Here is a 13,329-nt window from a genome sequence, read left to right as displayed (position 1 = left end):
GACCGAGAACCCTATAGCTATCCTTAAGCTTCTATAGAAGCTTAAAGAGCGGAAGCTTAGCGGGGTTAACTTTACTTTTACGTAGCGTAACTATAATATCTTAATTATCGTTAAAGGATACTATAGCGCTACTAGAAAGTAACTTTATAAGTAAACTGGTATTACTATCCGTATTAATAGGTTTTCTACCGCCTCTAGTAGTACAGGAAGCTAGACGATTATTATAATACGTTAGAAAATTATAAATAATCGTAACGAGAACTAATCGGTTACTCTCTTATAATTAAGGGGTAAAAAGAATAGTTTTAAACGATTAAAAATATACTTTAAACGACGAGAACTAGCAACCTAGTTCGTTAGGCTGTTTAACAATATATTCTTAGTACTAAAAAAACTAATAGAGCTAGAAATCGATATAGTACCTAAGAAAGCTATTTCTATAGTTATAATAATCGGAAAGATCGTTTTTATTATTATAGCTTTAGAATATTATAATCGACCGGATTATTATTAATATTTCCGGAAGAAGAATAATTTCCTTTATTAATCTTTAAGTCGACCTTTTAAGGGCCTAGAAAGTTAATTAATTATAAAGACTTTAGATTGCCGGATACGGATTATCCCGAAGTCTAAAATAGCCTATAGTATACTACAAAGGGATTTAACTCCTAACTACCCTGCTAAAAAGGGTACGAAAGCTACAACGGTATTTCTCTCTTTTCTTTGATTTTCAGGATCCTGTTATAGCAGTTGCTCGTTGATCACGAACAACTGGGAGGTGTATAACAGGATCTATAGGGACTTATACCCTGGTCCTAAACCCTAGCAGGCATTCTGCCTGCTTAGACCGCCATTCTGGGCATCCATTGTATATATAAGGAGCCTCCAGGAGAGGTATATTAGATAGTTATTTTCTTCTTTGGAACAACAGCTTCCAACTACTCCTTTCCGCCGTATGCACTCTTACAGGTCCGGGCCATCACACAGCACCTCTGACATGTCTCAAGCGTCTACTGCTCGGCCGCTACCAGGGCTCTACTCCTTCGTCTCGAGAAATATGATAGCCGATTGAACTACGCCGCCGGCATTCTGGAGACACGGCTCCAAAGATTTCGCCACCTCAGGAATCTACTCGTATGCTGCTCCATCGCGTGTGCTGTTCACAGAAGCTCACCCCTTTCAGAAACCCATCCCTCTGGACACTCCCACCGTCTTGGAGCTGGAACCAGGCAACCACCTTCAAGTCACTTTGATCGATGCCAACCATTGCCCTGGCGCTGTCATGTTCTGTAAGCCCCTCCCACAAACCGCATGTGCAGTGTTTGCTCACGCACGCCAAGTGTTGGAAGGACAGGGACGAGCAGTTCTCTACACGGGCGACATCAGGAGCGAGCCGTGGTGGGTGAACTCTATTTCGAGGTCACCATCGCTGCTGGAGTATGCCATGGGTCTCAAGACACTTGATACCATCTACCTGGATACCTCCTTCGTCGAGCCCATTCCCTTCCCGACGAAAGCCGAAGGCATTGCGGAACTCTTGGAGAAAGTCAAGCGCTACCCACCGGACACCATATTCCATTTTCAGGCTTGGACCTACGGGTAAGAACCAAAAGATTGTTGTCACACGGTGGTCCAGTTCTCACTTTGGTCCAGATATGAAGACGTTTGGCTCGCCTTATCCAAGGCCCTCAGATCCAAGGCACGGTCTTTTGGAGTCTGTCGCTTGCTTGGGTGTGCTAACCATTGTTAGATTCATGTCGACGAGTACAAATGGCTCATCTTTCGCTCCCTCGCACCCACAAGCCCCGAGGATTCCGCATCGCCGTCGCATCTTGTTTCTGAAGCCCCTGGCCTGGTTGGCTTCATGTGCGGCAACGCGTACCACGCCGGCTGCTTGACCCGCGACGAGAATGTGCGCCTTCACAGCTGCGAGAAGGGCGTCTACTGTGATACCGTCAAAAACAATCCTGTCGTGTGGATCCGCCCGATCATCACCCGGCTCTCAGATGGCCGTGATGTTGTCGAGGCCGGCGTTGGAGGTGGTGGTGAAGATTTGAGGAGAAAGCCGGAGCTTGGGCACCTGTCTCTGGGCGATGCCGACATGCTGATTCGAGAGTAGGTGCTAAGTTTCTTCTTTCGAACCGTCGCTGATGCCGCCCAGGCTGTCCAACATGGGAGGAGTTACCCCGGATGTGCTTCGGCAGGCCGCCCAGTTTCTCCTTCCGACCGTTGCTGCTGGCCGAAAGGTTCCTCTCGATCTTAGCCTGTCTGGTGTTGGGCATGGCACGGCGACCGACCTCAAAGCCGGGCTGCAAGCCATAGCCAGAAGGTTCCAACCCAAAAGCCACGACGTGACATCGGCTGCAGATGGACCGGATCTTCCTAACACTATCAACTTTCCTTATTCCCGCCATTCATCCTATCCCGAACTCTGTCACCTGCTCAGCGTGTTCAAGCCACGGGATGTCTGGCCTTGTACCGTTGACACACCCCGCTGGCTGCGCGAAGGTGAGGAGCTACGCTGTCTCGCAGGGTTCGAGACGCTCACTGTGATTTCTAGGGATCACCATGGAGCGATTGTTTGGCGAGCACTGCTCCGGAGACCAATTCCGACACGACTGTATCATGCGAGCTTGGTTGAGGGACCTTGATAACAATGCCACCAGTCACTCCGAAAGTCAAGCCACCGTATCAACCTACCGAGAAACCGCCCATGCCTCGCAAGTGCAGCAAATCGACTTGCCCAATCGCGGAAGCCAGCTTGCTCTCCCTGTGGACAACCCCCTGGGTGCCGCGTCGGATCTTCCGCCAATTGGGGAAACCGAGGATACCAGTGTTTGCGGGCCAAGGGACAAGAGGAAGGCATCTCCTATCCTATGTTCAGACGTGGCGGAGCCTGAACTCGGTGATATCGAACTTGATCCGGCAGGCTCCGAGGGCCCGCCGCTTTCATGCCCCGAAGCAGGCGACCCCGATGAATTCACCGACACCGAGGTCGACCCAGAAGGTCTCATGGGATCACAAGCTTCCGCCATTTCGGCCTTGGCTGTCGAAACCCGCGCCCATGCGTTTCGAGTGATGCTGCAGGCCGCCAGAGGCAAGACGAGCAGAGAAATTGGCCTCATGTCAACAACAGATCACCACTCAACCCTGGAGAAGGAGCTTCTGGAGGAGAATTGAGGTGGTGAACTTTGGGCGGGCCCCCCAGAAACCCCACACGTTTCATCTTACAACCGGCTGCTACGCTCTGCCGGAACCAAAGCAACGTCTTCCCCGGATTTGCAAGGCAGTCAATCGTACAGCGTTATGGGGCCCCGTGCTCAATTGCCGATGTCTGCTGCGTATGAACTATTGGTGTGGGCCTGGCTGCGGCCGAGGTATATACTAGTACAACACCGACACCATGGCCTCGCATTCTTCCACAAATCCGTACCTTGACCACACCTGCCAAGGTTGGGGTAGATCAGCGGAGGACACCACGCCGGATCTGGCTGCTGCCTCATGCGGTACGTGATATTGCAACACACCTATACGATTCGGAGATTCTTGCAAGTGTGGCGGCATGCGCTCGAATAATATGTCGAGATTTATCCATCGGACGGACCGCACCGGGCTCGGGGCATGTTTGAGCCTAAATACCACCCAAGCGCGGGGACACGATCGTGGGGAAGCCGTCCCGTACTGCCCCCTGGGACACCCAGTGTGGAGGAGAGGGTGATGGGGTGTGGTGTTTTACGAGAGGGAGGGGGCGTGTATAAGTTGGTTCCGTCGATCTCCCATTCCTTCCCGCAGACACGCCTTCTCTTCCCGATAGATGGGCTCTGTCGTCTTTGTGTCTGCTCTAGCCCGCTCACTTGGAGGATCTTTGGGTCTTTCTCACCGCCGCCGCGATGTGGATTGGGCCTGGCAGGCTTGTTGCCCTTGCGGGCCTTCTCCTCCTCTGGGCTGGCCTTGGCTCTGGGTTTGCCATCGACATCCCGGGCCAAGCGGCCAAGCGCGCCGACCCTAACCTAACCGGCTACTTAGGCGCCTTCTTCCTCGGGGCCGATCCCTACGTTTATTTCTATCTCAGCAATGGCAACAATGCCCTCTCCTTCCGTGCGCTGAACCGGGGACAGCCGATCATCAGGCCAACAAAAGGGACCGGGGGCGTTCGAGACCCGACCATCATCCCCGGCGGTGGGGCCGAGGCCGGGAAGAAATGGTATATCATTGGGACGGATTTGCACATCGGAAAGGTGGGTGAGGGTTCGGAGAAGCTGGCTATCGTTCGACCTCTAATAACGTTATTGTGGCAGACAAACTGGGATGCGGCGCAAAGGACCGGGTCCAGAGGAATCTTCGTCTGGGAGAGCACCGACCTCGTCAACTGGGGAAACGAGCGCCTGGTGGTTGTTGAGGACGCCACGGCTGGCATGGTATGGGCTCCGGAGGCTATCTGGGATCCTGCCAAGCGTAAGTCTCTCCAAATCATCCACCGCTCGGAAGCCGATCATTGACAACCTCCCAGAACAATACCTTGTCCACTGGGCATCCAAATTCGTGAGCATACCTGCCCCTTCCACCCCTTCCTTCGCCCTTTAACATGAGCTCTCGACTGACTCTGGAGCTTCCTTAGTATCCAACCTCGGACCCACGCCACACCGGGCCCCCCTCCAACATTCGCATCCGCTACGCCTACACGAAGGACTTCATCACCTTCTCGGCGCCCCAAACCCTCATCGACAAGAATCCCACCAACATTATCGACCTCACCTACCTTCCCCTCAACGGCGACACCAACAACGCCACCTCCTTCCTGCGCTTCATGAAAGACGAGACCCGCAAGACGGTCTTCGTGGAAGTGTCGCATAACGGCCTGTTCGGCACCTGGACCAGACCGGGAGGCGATGGGGCTATCATCCAGAGCGGTGTCGAGGGCCCCACGGCGTATTGGGACAACATAGTGCCGGGGAGGGTACATCTGCTACTGGATCATTATGGTGCAGATGGGTATCGGCCGTATGCGAGTAACAATCCAGCAAGCAATAGCGGGTGGCAAGCAAGCAGCATGGCTGCGTTTCCGAGGAACCTGAGGCATGGGAGTGTGTTGCCGATCGACCGGAGGCTGTATCAGGCATTGGCTGCAAGGTGGGGGTAGGGATGGGGCGGTATATTATTCGCCGACAGGAAGTTGATCAGGGAATGGTGGTTGATGAGGAAGCAAGAGGACCCGTGAAAGCTGGCATTGCGAAGCTGACCTTGACGAAGAGCGCCTCGGATGATACCCGCGGACAATGAAATAATAACTGCATATTAACTCGTTGAATCGCAATGGACAGGATGCGATAGAAAGACCCGAGGCTGGCATTTGCTCCCACACTCCTTGCGAAGCTGAGGCCGAATTTCCTTTTGCATGCTGTCGTCTTCGGCAGAGAGCAATGAGAGACTATGGGGCTTGGGTCCGCCGCGTCTGACGAGTCCCGAAGGGCAAGCAGCGTTGGAAAACTGTTGGACTCGACGGGTTCTTGTTGATGATGGCTACGGGCAGATGATTCTCTCTCCATTGGCTGATGTGCGTAATGATTGATTGGAAGGTTATTGACAACACATGTTCTGTTTACCTCTCCCATTTACCACCCCTATCTCCTTGTTTACAAACATCGTACACGAAGAAACGCCTGTTTCCCCCCATAACAACGCTTCATTGTTTACATGCTCGTTTGAATTTGTATCCTTTTCCGGGCTGTTCTGTTGAGGACCAGTCTTTTCTTATTAACCTTTGTATCTCCAGAGGCACCAGGGAAGAAGTATTCATCATTATCAGCCATCCTACACCGGATCAACGGGGAACTATCTCGAGGTGTTCAGAGCAGGTAGTTACCACGGAAACACGAGCATTGCAAGCAACCGAGCACTTCAGAAAGGGCTTTGTCACATGCCAAACAGCACAGGCCCTTTGGCGGCTTCTCTCCTTGGGCCATCTGGCGGTCACAACTTTGAAATCAAGCATCGGACATTGACAGCGCAAGCTGCCCGCCAGGAAGATTGGGCAAAGGAGGGTAATTCTGATTCTCGATCAGGGGGCTTTCACCAGTCAGGCAGATGGCATGTCCTCGCAGTCTCTCTCAGATCATTGCCCCATTTCAACGGAGAACAGACTCTCATCGCCAAGGGCGGGCAACCGCTGGGATCGGACCATGGGGCATCTTTGGTGACTCGACTGACCTCGAGAGACATTCAAAGTTCCTTCTCCTCCAGCAAGCCGGGCCACCGTTCCTGCTCCGTCATCCGGCCTCCATTCTCTGCTGCCAGTCCTCCGTTACCCGACCTCCGTTCTCCGTCTCGGGCGTTGGCACGGGGCTCGGCTATTGATTGTCTTGATCTCTCTCGCTCTCTTCCCACTGTATGGAGCCTATCTGAAGATGCCTGACATCATCAAGGATCCAGGGACATGGAACGAGTGGGCTGGTGACTTGCGTTCGAGTCGATCAGCCAGCTGCGAGATTGCAAGGTCACATAGCGCGGATGCCATCGAGAGATTGATTTTTTTTTTCCTATTTCACGACGCGGGTCGAGGCGAGAGGGCAAGTACCGATTATTTGCGCGGGTTCATCCGCCAAGTAGATAACTCATTAAAACTTTGGTTCCCCCATGTCTTGTCTCTCCACTGGTTTCCATTCATGGCAACCTTGATGGGGAGAGTGGCGTCCACATGACCATGCTCTCGGGACCGTCTACCTTGTGACCTCGAACCTCGAACTGACATGAGCTGAGAGCAGATGGTGAGAGCATCACGGTCGGCTCATCCACGTGGTGCTCTTTTTTATTTTTTTCTTTTTCTCTTCTTTTTTCTTTTTTTTTTTTTTTTGCTTTTGGCTTTTGTGGCCGTTCGCCGAGATGTGGCGCTCGAGAGAACGCAATTTCGGCCCTTCACGCCGGGCCGGGCATATTTTCAGCACAGCTCCCTTTGTCTTGCGTCGACTTTTCCAATCTCAGCCAAGGCCCCGGAGGACCAGCCAATCGAGGAGATATCCGATGCCCGGCATGCGTGTGATGGGGAGCTGAGATGGAGGTTGTGGGTGTGTCTGTGCGAACGAGCCCTCCAGGTCCCTGCACCCTGTCTTGCTTGTACATACGTGGGTACATACACTAGTAGTGTACGGCAGTTGGGTGCAACTGCCAGACGCCGCCGTTCCGTTAGGGCTGGCATCTCATCGGTCACGACCTGCAGGAAAGAAGCTTGACGACGACGGGGGCCACGCCCAGTGACCTGACTTTCATGAGTGTGAGGTGAATGATGGCAGACTCCGCAAAGCTTGTCGAGTCCAAGTGTTCAGAACGGACCGTAGGTTATTAGGCGAGGAATTTTTCCACCAACAAACCACCACCAAGCCGCTTGCGTTATGAGGCTCGACAAGACGAAGTCATTCTGGCCTCGGATGGCCTCTTTATTCAACGGATCGCAGGGCAAGTTGCAGTTCTTGCAGCCTGCTTTCCACCAACGCAACAAGTCGACCCTACGTATACGCAGCAGGTGTCTTGACAAGACGGGACAGCGGACCTCCAGAGACCGCTGCTAAATGCGGATGCATTCTGCGCTGCCCGCATACCTCACCACACGCAGCGGCCTCCTTGAGCGTTGCCACCTCCGTAGCAACTCACCAACCTGCAATATGCTGCACGCCAAGTCACCACCGGCCGCTGGGGTGCCTCGGAGATCTCAGTTTCGCCCGCTGACCAACAATGTCAGTCTGGGAAAACCTGGAAACTTTCTCACATCGCGCGCATCCCCGGGCATCCATGCTGTGATAACATCAACCTGGGCCGCCTTGTCCAAGAACGTTGAGCTAACCCCAACCTGGCCAAGGGCGAACCGTAACGCGACCGCGAGCCCTGGCGGAGTCGGCCAGCTGCATCCAATCTGCCGTCAACACCCTCAAGGGCCTGCGCCTACCGGGGGGGGGGGGGGGGAGGGAACGGTGCCCATGATCTCGCAGCGCTCGCGGCCGCCCGCCGTTGGATCAAGCCATTTCTGGACGCCTCCCATGCCAAAATCGGGATGCCTGCAGCCTCGACACGTCCATTCTCAGCCCGTGCTCGCACCCAAGTGGCAACAGCGCCAACACCAACTATTTGGCAGGCGATGTCACGGCGGAATCCCGAGCCCAATTCACCAGCCCGGACGCAACCCCGGCCAACGACCGGGCTGGCGAGACCGCCTCCTTGCCCAGTGCAACTCCGGTGAACGGAATCTTCCTTGTCGACGCCGCGTATGTACTTACGCAGTACTGTGTATGTTCGCACGCTGTTTCGCAGTGCACCGTGCAGACACAGGTTCCCGTTAACCCGGGGTGATGTGGCTGCTGTGCCATCATTCACACGACGGACCACATGGACGCGCCATCGGAAAGCAAGAGGCAGCGGAGCTTGTCCAGCTTGACACCATCTTGCGCGTCCAGGGTCTCCCGCCCGGATTTCCACCTTCTTGCTTCGGCAATCGACGTGTGGGATGCGTTGCCGTCTGCCAATCTGGTCGCCTGGAGCAAAGCCGTGAGCGTGTGGTTGGAGAGCCCATCTATTGGCCTCTCCATTGTCGCACAACACCCCCCCGCGGGGGCTTGGAGGGTGGCAGACGGTCGGGACACGCAAACCTTTGCTGGGAGTGAGCGCCGGTGACGCCAGCCCCGATCCAGGAGCAGTGCGGTTGCAGTCCGCTTCTCCGCGCGGCAACCCGGTCTTCCCCTCACTTGGCCCAAAGCCTGCTCCGGTCATGAAATGCACCGTGGCGAGACATGCATCTCCAACTCAACCACATGACGGACGCGCGACTCCAGCGTTTGCTAGTGAGAAGCACCACGCCCCCCGCCCGCGACGGCTTGCGAAGGAACCGAGCGGGAGCGATAGGACCTGCTCAACGCGACGCCCGCATGGGCAGAGGGCGGAGCTTCGTGGCCAATTTTGGCCTGGATCGGAGCGAGATTTGACAAGACAGCCGCTGACTGTGAGCAAGGCCTCGAGTGTGGAGAGTCAGAGTTGGTTTGAGGGTCCATCCAAGCCTTGTCCACTTGGACATCCCGTGTCCTGCGTCGGTCCACGCGACAATGAGGCCAATCATCGCCGACGAACCTCTCGCCTCCCCGTCACCGCCGAGCCCGTCCGACTTCATCTCTGTCTCGGCCACGCGACGCTGGAGAGAAGAGAGTATCCCCTCGTGATGATGGCAGATGCATATCAGGGAGAGTGAGCCCGGCCGCGAGCGTTTGAACCTCCCTCACCTTCCTAATACTTGATAGGATCATAAGTGCCGCAACAGCTCCTCTGATGAGCTCATCGCGGTAACACGCCAGCCTAGCGCACACTGCCGGCGGCAGTAGGGGGGGGGGGGGGGGGGGGGGCCGGTGCTGCAGCCAGACCCAATTCAGATAGGCTGCCAACGGTTGCAACTCGCATGTTTCTCTGACAGGGGGACCCCCGGTTCGGTACCGTTATCGATCGCACCATCTGCTGGCTCTGCGTGATGGCCTGAGCCCTGTCACATCTAACGTTACTCCCCAAGGCCGGCCAGAGATCGTGACCGATGAGGTTCAGATGGATCGATTTCACCTCGCAGCCCCGGTGTACGAACACGACAACAACAATATTGTAAAGGTCAGCCTCGTACCACGCAGCTAATCGGAGTTTGACCGCTCGTCCAGCTCCAGACCCCCCCCCCCCCCTTTTGGGGTGACAACTCTTTGTGCCCGATCTCCGTCTTCGTCAGCTTCGGTTCGTCTAAGCCCCGGGGTCGTCGTCTTGATACTTTGGTTGTCTCGTCCGTGATCGGCGCTTCTGCCTGTCGACAATGTGGTGTACGGCCCTCAAGGAGCATGGTAAACGTGACTGGGACGCACCACGTGGGCGATGCGATGGGAGCAATGATCGACGCCGCCTGCCTCTGCGATAACGATTGTAACGACCTAACCACTCGTCTTCTTCCTGCGGCGCGGTGGTTTGGAATAGGTCCAGACGCATGGATGGGAATCCTCCGTTTGTCCGCTCGATGGCCCTCATCACACACTTCGGTCTGGCCGGGCGAATGACCAGTGTGGACTATGAGGGGTTGCGGGATGGGCCACGGCATTGCCGGGGCTGGTGTCTCGCGGAGATTGTCGATGTCGAACAAGTTGGAGAATGCGAGATCGGCGCTCCGCGCTAGAACGAACTCCCTGGCGCACTGGCAGACAAGAGATTTGTCAATCGCCACGCGGGGTTGAGGGTAGGGCTGAGACATTTGTTGAACGCCAGAGAATCCCGGGCGCTTCGAGTTTCGGTTTGCGGCTTATGCTACGGCGTAGGATTCACTCACTCCGTTGGCGGACAGTTTGTCACGCACATCACAAGGCCTTGACGCGATGCTCAGCGCCCTGGGCTCAAGTCGGCCGCGATGCCCTCCCAGCAATCCAGGGATCCTCGAGCAAGCATGCCTTGCAAGACATCCAGGAGCACAACATTTTCTGTCAACCTCCTGCACATCGTTTGACAGCCCGAGCCGTAATTATCCATACCGGACAGTGCCGTTCTACGCACGCCTTGGCCGGTCCAAAAAGAAAAGAGACGCTTGTCCGGGCACTTGTGCCTCGTATCCGACAGGCTGACAGTCGCCGATGTCAAGAATTCAAAGTTCGTACGCGCATACCGGTCTTGGGTTCGTGTTAATATTGAGCACCGGTGGATGACACGCGCAATCTAGCCATCAATGTACCAAGGAGATGCGTACGCTGTAATTAGGAACAGCAGCAGCAGCGGTGGCAGCAGTAGCAGTAATTACCACGGCCGTAGCATGGCAGTAGAAGCCGTCGCTGACGGTACGAATCAGTGGGTACGTTAGCAGCAGAAACACTGTAACTACTTCGTAGGTAGGAGCACAGACAGCGAGCGTCCTCTAATACCCTACATCCCGTCATCATGTCAGGTCATGTCACTTCGGTATGCTCCCAACGCTGCTGCACCTGCATTCTGCCTGCCACTCGGCACGCCACCGGGCAAAAGTACGTTCAGCTTATCAAAACTGGAAGTCATCAGTCAATATCAAGATTGCAGTCTTACGAGAGAAGGACGGGAAGAAGGGGACAGGGTAACACCGGGCGTGCGCTTCCTTCACACATCCGCACCAATTCCTCACGCGGAACCTGCCGCCAGTACCGAACCGCCCCGAACCGGTGAGTCTCGTTGTGGTGTGTGTGTGTATGTGTGTATGTGTGTGTGTGTGTGTGTGTGTGTGTGCGTGCCTCGCCAGTCTCATGGACGCAACCAACCTGGACGGGCCGCTGGCGGGAAGGGAAATTAGCGTTGGGGGCGTTCGCCGGGCAGGGTCCTACTACACAGTAGGCAAACGATAAAGGGAACCCCACGCTTCTTCCCCTGTTGCCGTATTGCCATTCTTGGGCCTCGAACGACCACGAAAGGCAGCAGATAGTAGCGAGGCTGCCCACCAGATTCTTCATCTCTGCTTGCCTTGGCGAGAGGTCTGGTCAACAAACACACAACGGCTTGGCCCATCGAATGCTGGGGGCACAGGCAAAAAGAGGAAACATCAAAGTCACTGCGGGATGAGGCGAGCTCGGTACCCTAGGGGAAGTGCCTGAGGTCTGGTACGTAGGTACCTATGTACATACTCCTAGGCGCACTCTATAGTATTCTGGGGAAAGACGAGAGGAGGCGATGGCAGGTAACGGGTATGAATCCTTCGGTCGGAACCGAAGGGAGATTCTCTGCGTGCTCTGGAGGCGACGTTCATTGTGGTTGTGGTGGTGGGGGGGACACAGCTGCGCGGTTCTCGACGACACAACACGGCATATCCCGAACAGTAAGTTCATTTTCTTTCGCCATGGGCAGCGGATTTAAGGGGGGTGTCCGAGGCCGGTAGCGAAAAGACAGCCGGGGCCACCAGCAAGCCAGCCACACCAAGCCCAGGCTGGGCTCGCCCTTGACCTTCAACGCTCGCTAATACAGGGCAGCAGGGGCGCTGTGTGCTGTAGCGTACCGTGCTGTGCGATCGTGCTACCGGCCGAGTCAGGCGCCTGACAGCGGACGCCTTGCTGCTCTATGTACAAACCCCCTGCCGTGCACTAATAGAGCGCTCACTAGTTATAACGCCAGGGTATTATTATGCCTCGATCCCGCGGAGCATAGAACAACGCAATGCGTAGAAATACGAGCACCCTTTCCCTGCGTGGCACAATCGTGATTACATCCGCGCCGTTCAATATACACCAACACCAACAGTCCAGGAACAGGTCATCCAACAAACGATGCCCCAAGTCAGCCACGCGTGGGGAAGAGAGAAGGGCCCTGCGGGGGGCGAAAGGCGGGTTTGCATTTTCCATCTGGCCAGAAGGATGAAGATGCATTCGAGAAAGCGGAGCGCCCCCCCTTCCCCTTCAAAAGCCGGGAGGGAAAGCCGGCGGGACGGCGTCGCAGTGGGAAGTTGTCGTTGCAGATGCATATGGCCGTATCGGGGGGTATATTACAGAGTTTGTTATGACGTTGGGGTTTGATCGTCGCCGCCGACGACGGCGACGGCGACGCTCTAGAAGGGCCCCGGCTTACTCACCAGTGTGACGGCTGCATGTGATGGTGCGAAATGCTACAGGGTATGTAGTCAAACGCGAGATAATCATCAAAAACACGTGTCTCGTTTTCACGAAGACGGGTTGGGGCCGGGTTCCAGGGCGGGTTCGGGGGCAGCCGAGCGTGGGAGAAAGCGGGCGTTGGTTTGATGGCCGCGTCTTCCGGGACGTGGCAGGGTCACTCGATCAATCCCTCCAGCCATGGCTCCTCTCGTCCGCAGCGTGATGCGACACCGGCTCTCTGACAAGGACAAAGTCCAACAGGCCAGCATTCTCTTCTCGTCTGCACGTTGGTTGTCAAAGGGTGTGGGTGGGAATCATCTCTTCCCGCGAGCTGCAGCTGCCGGTCCCGGTCCGGCCCATGACGCTGATCCCCGCCTGTCCGTCCGTCCGTTCCAGTCTCATCAGGACCACGGCGTCCGGCCGGTCCGCGCTCCCAGGGATTCCCCAGGCCTGTCCGGGTCCTGAACCCGTGCGCAAGAGAGCGGTCGCGAAAGCATGGCAGCCCCGAATGGTTAGGTGGTCTTCTATGCACCTTTCTTGTCTGCGCCGCAGGACTGGTTTTGCGTGCCAACCTGGCTTCATGGCGTCTGGTTTATCACGTACATGCGCTAGGGCGCCACAGCACATACGGAGCGAGGAGAGAAAGGAAGGTGAAAGAAGCCCATCCAATCCAACCCGGATCAGACAGGAGGGCGTGTGCTGATCGCAACGTGCAGGATCACCCCCCCCCTCCCCG

General features: G+C 55.6%; 2 protein-coding genes across 2 annotated transcripts; both read left to right on the top strand.

Annotated features, from left to right (window-relative positions):
• Positions 1-997: 997 nt before the first annotated feature.
• On the top strand, positions 998-3,180 carry VTJ83DRAFT_5538 (uncharacterized protein; the record flags this gene model as incomplete). Its single annotated transcript, XM_071012149.1, has 7 exons — positions 998-1,045; positions 1,096-1,134; positions 1,184-1,599; positions 1,654-1,699; positions 1,751-2,115; positions 2,162-2,508; positions 2,561-3,180. The coding sequence occupies 7 exons, from the start codon at positions 998-1,000 to the stop codon at positions 3,178-3,180; spliced, it is 1,881 nt and encodes a 626-aa protein (XP_070864913.1).
• A 710-nt stretch (positions 3,181-3,890) lies between these two features.
• Positions 3,891-5,140, top strand: VTJ83DRAFT_5537 (uncharacterized protein; the record flags this gene model as incomplete). Its single annotated transcript, XM_071012148.1, has 4 exons — positions 3,891-4,238; positions 4,299-4,455; positions 4,511-4,542; positions 4,619-5,140. 4 exons carry the CDS (start codon positions 3,891-3,893, stop codon positions 5,138-5,140), a joined length of 1,059 nt encoding a protein of 352 aa, XP_070864912.1.
• Between the last annotated feature and the right edge of the window lie 8,189 nt (positions 5,141-13,329).

This window comes from Remersonia thermophila, chromosome 5, assembly GCF_042764415.1.
Source record: "Remersonia thermophila strain ATCC 22073 chromosome 5, whole genome shotgun sequence".
In the NCBI taxonomy this organism is placed as follows: Eukaryota; Fungi; Ascomycota; class Sordariomycetes; order Sordariales; family Chaetomiaceae; genus Remersonia; species Remersonia thermophila.
This window is presented reverse-complemented; position numbering and strand designations above follow the sequence as displayed.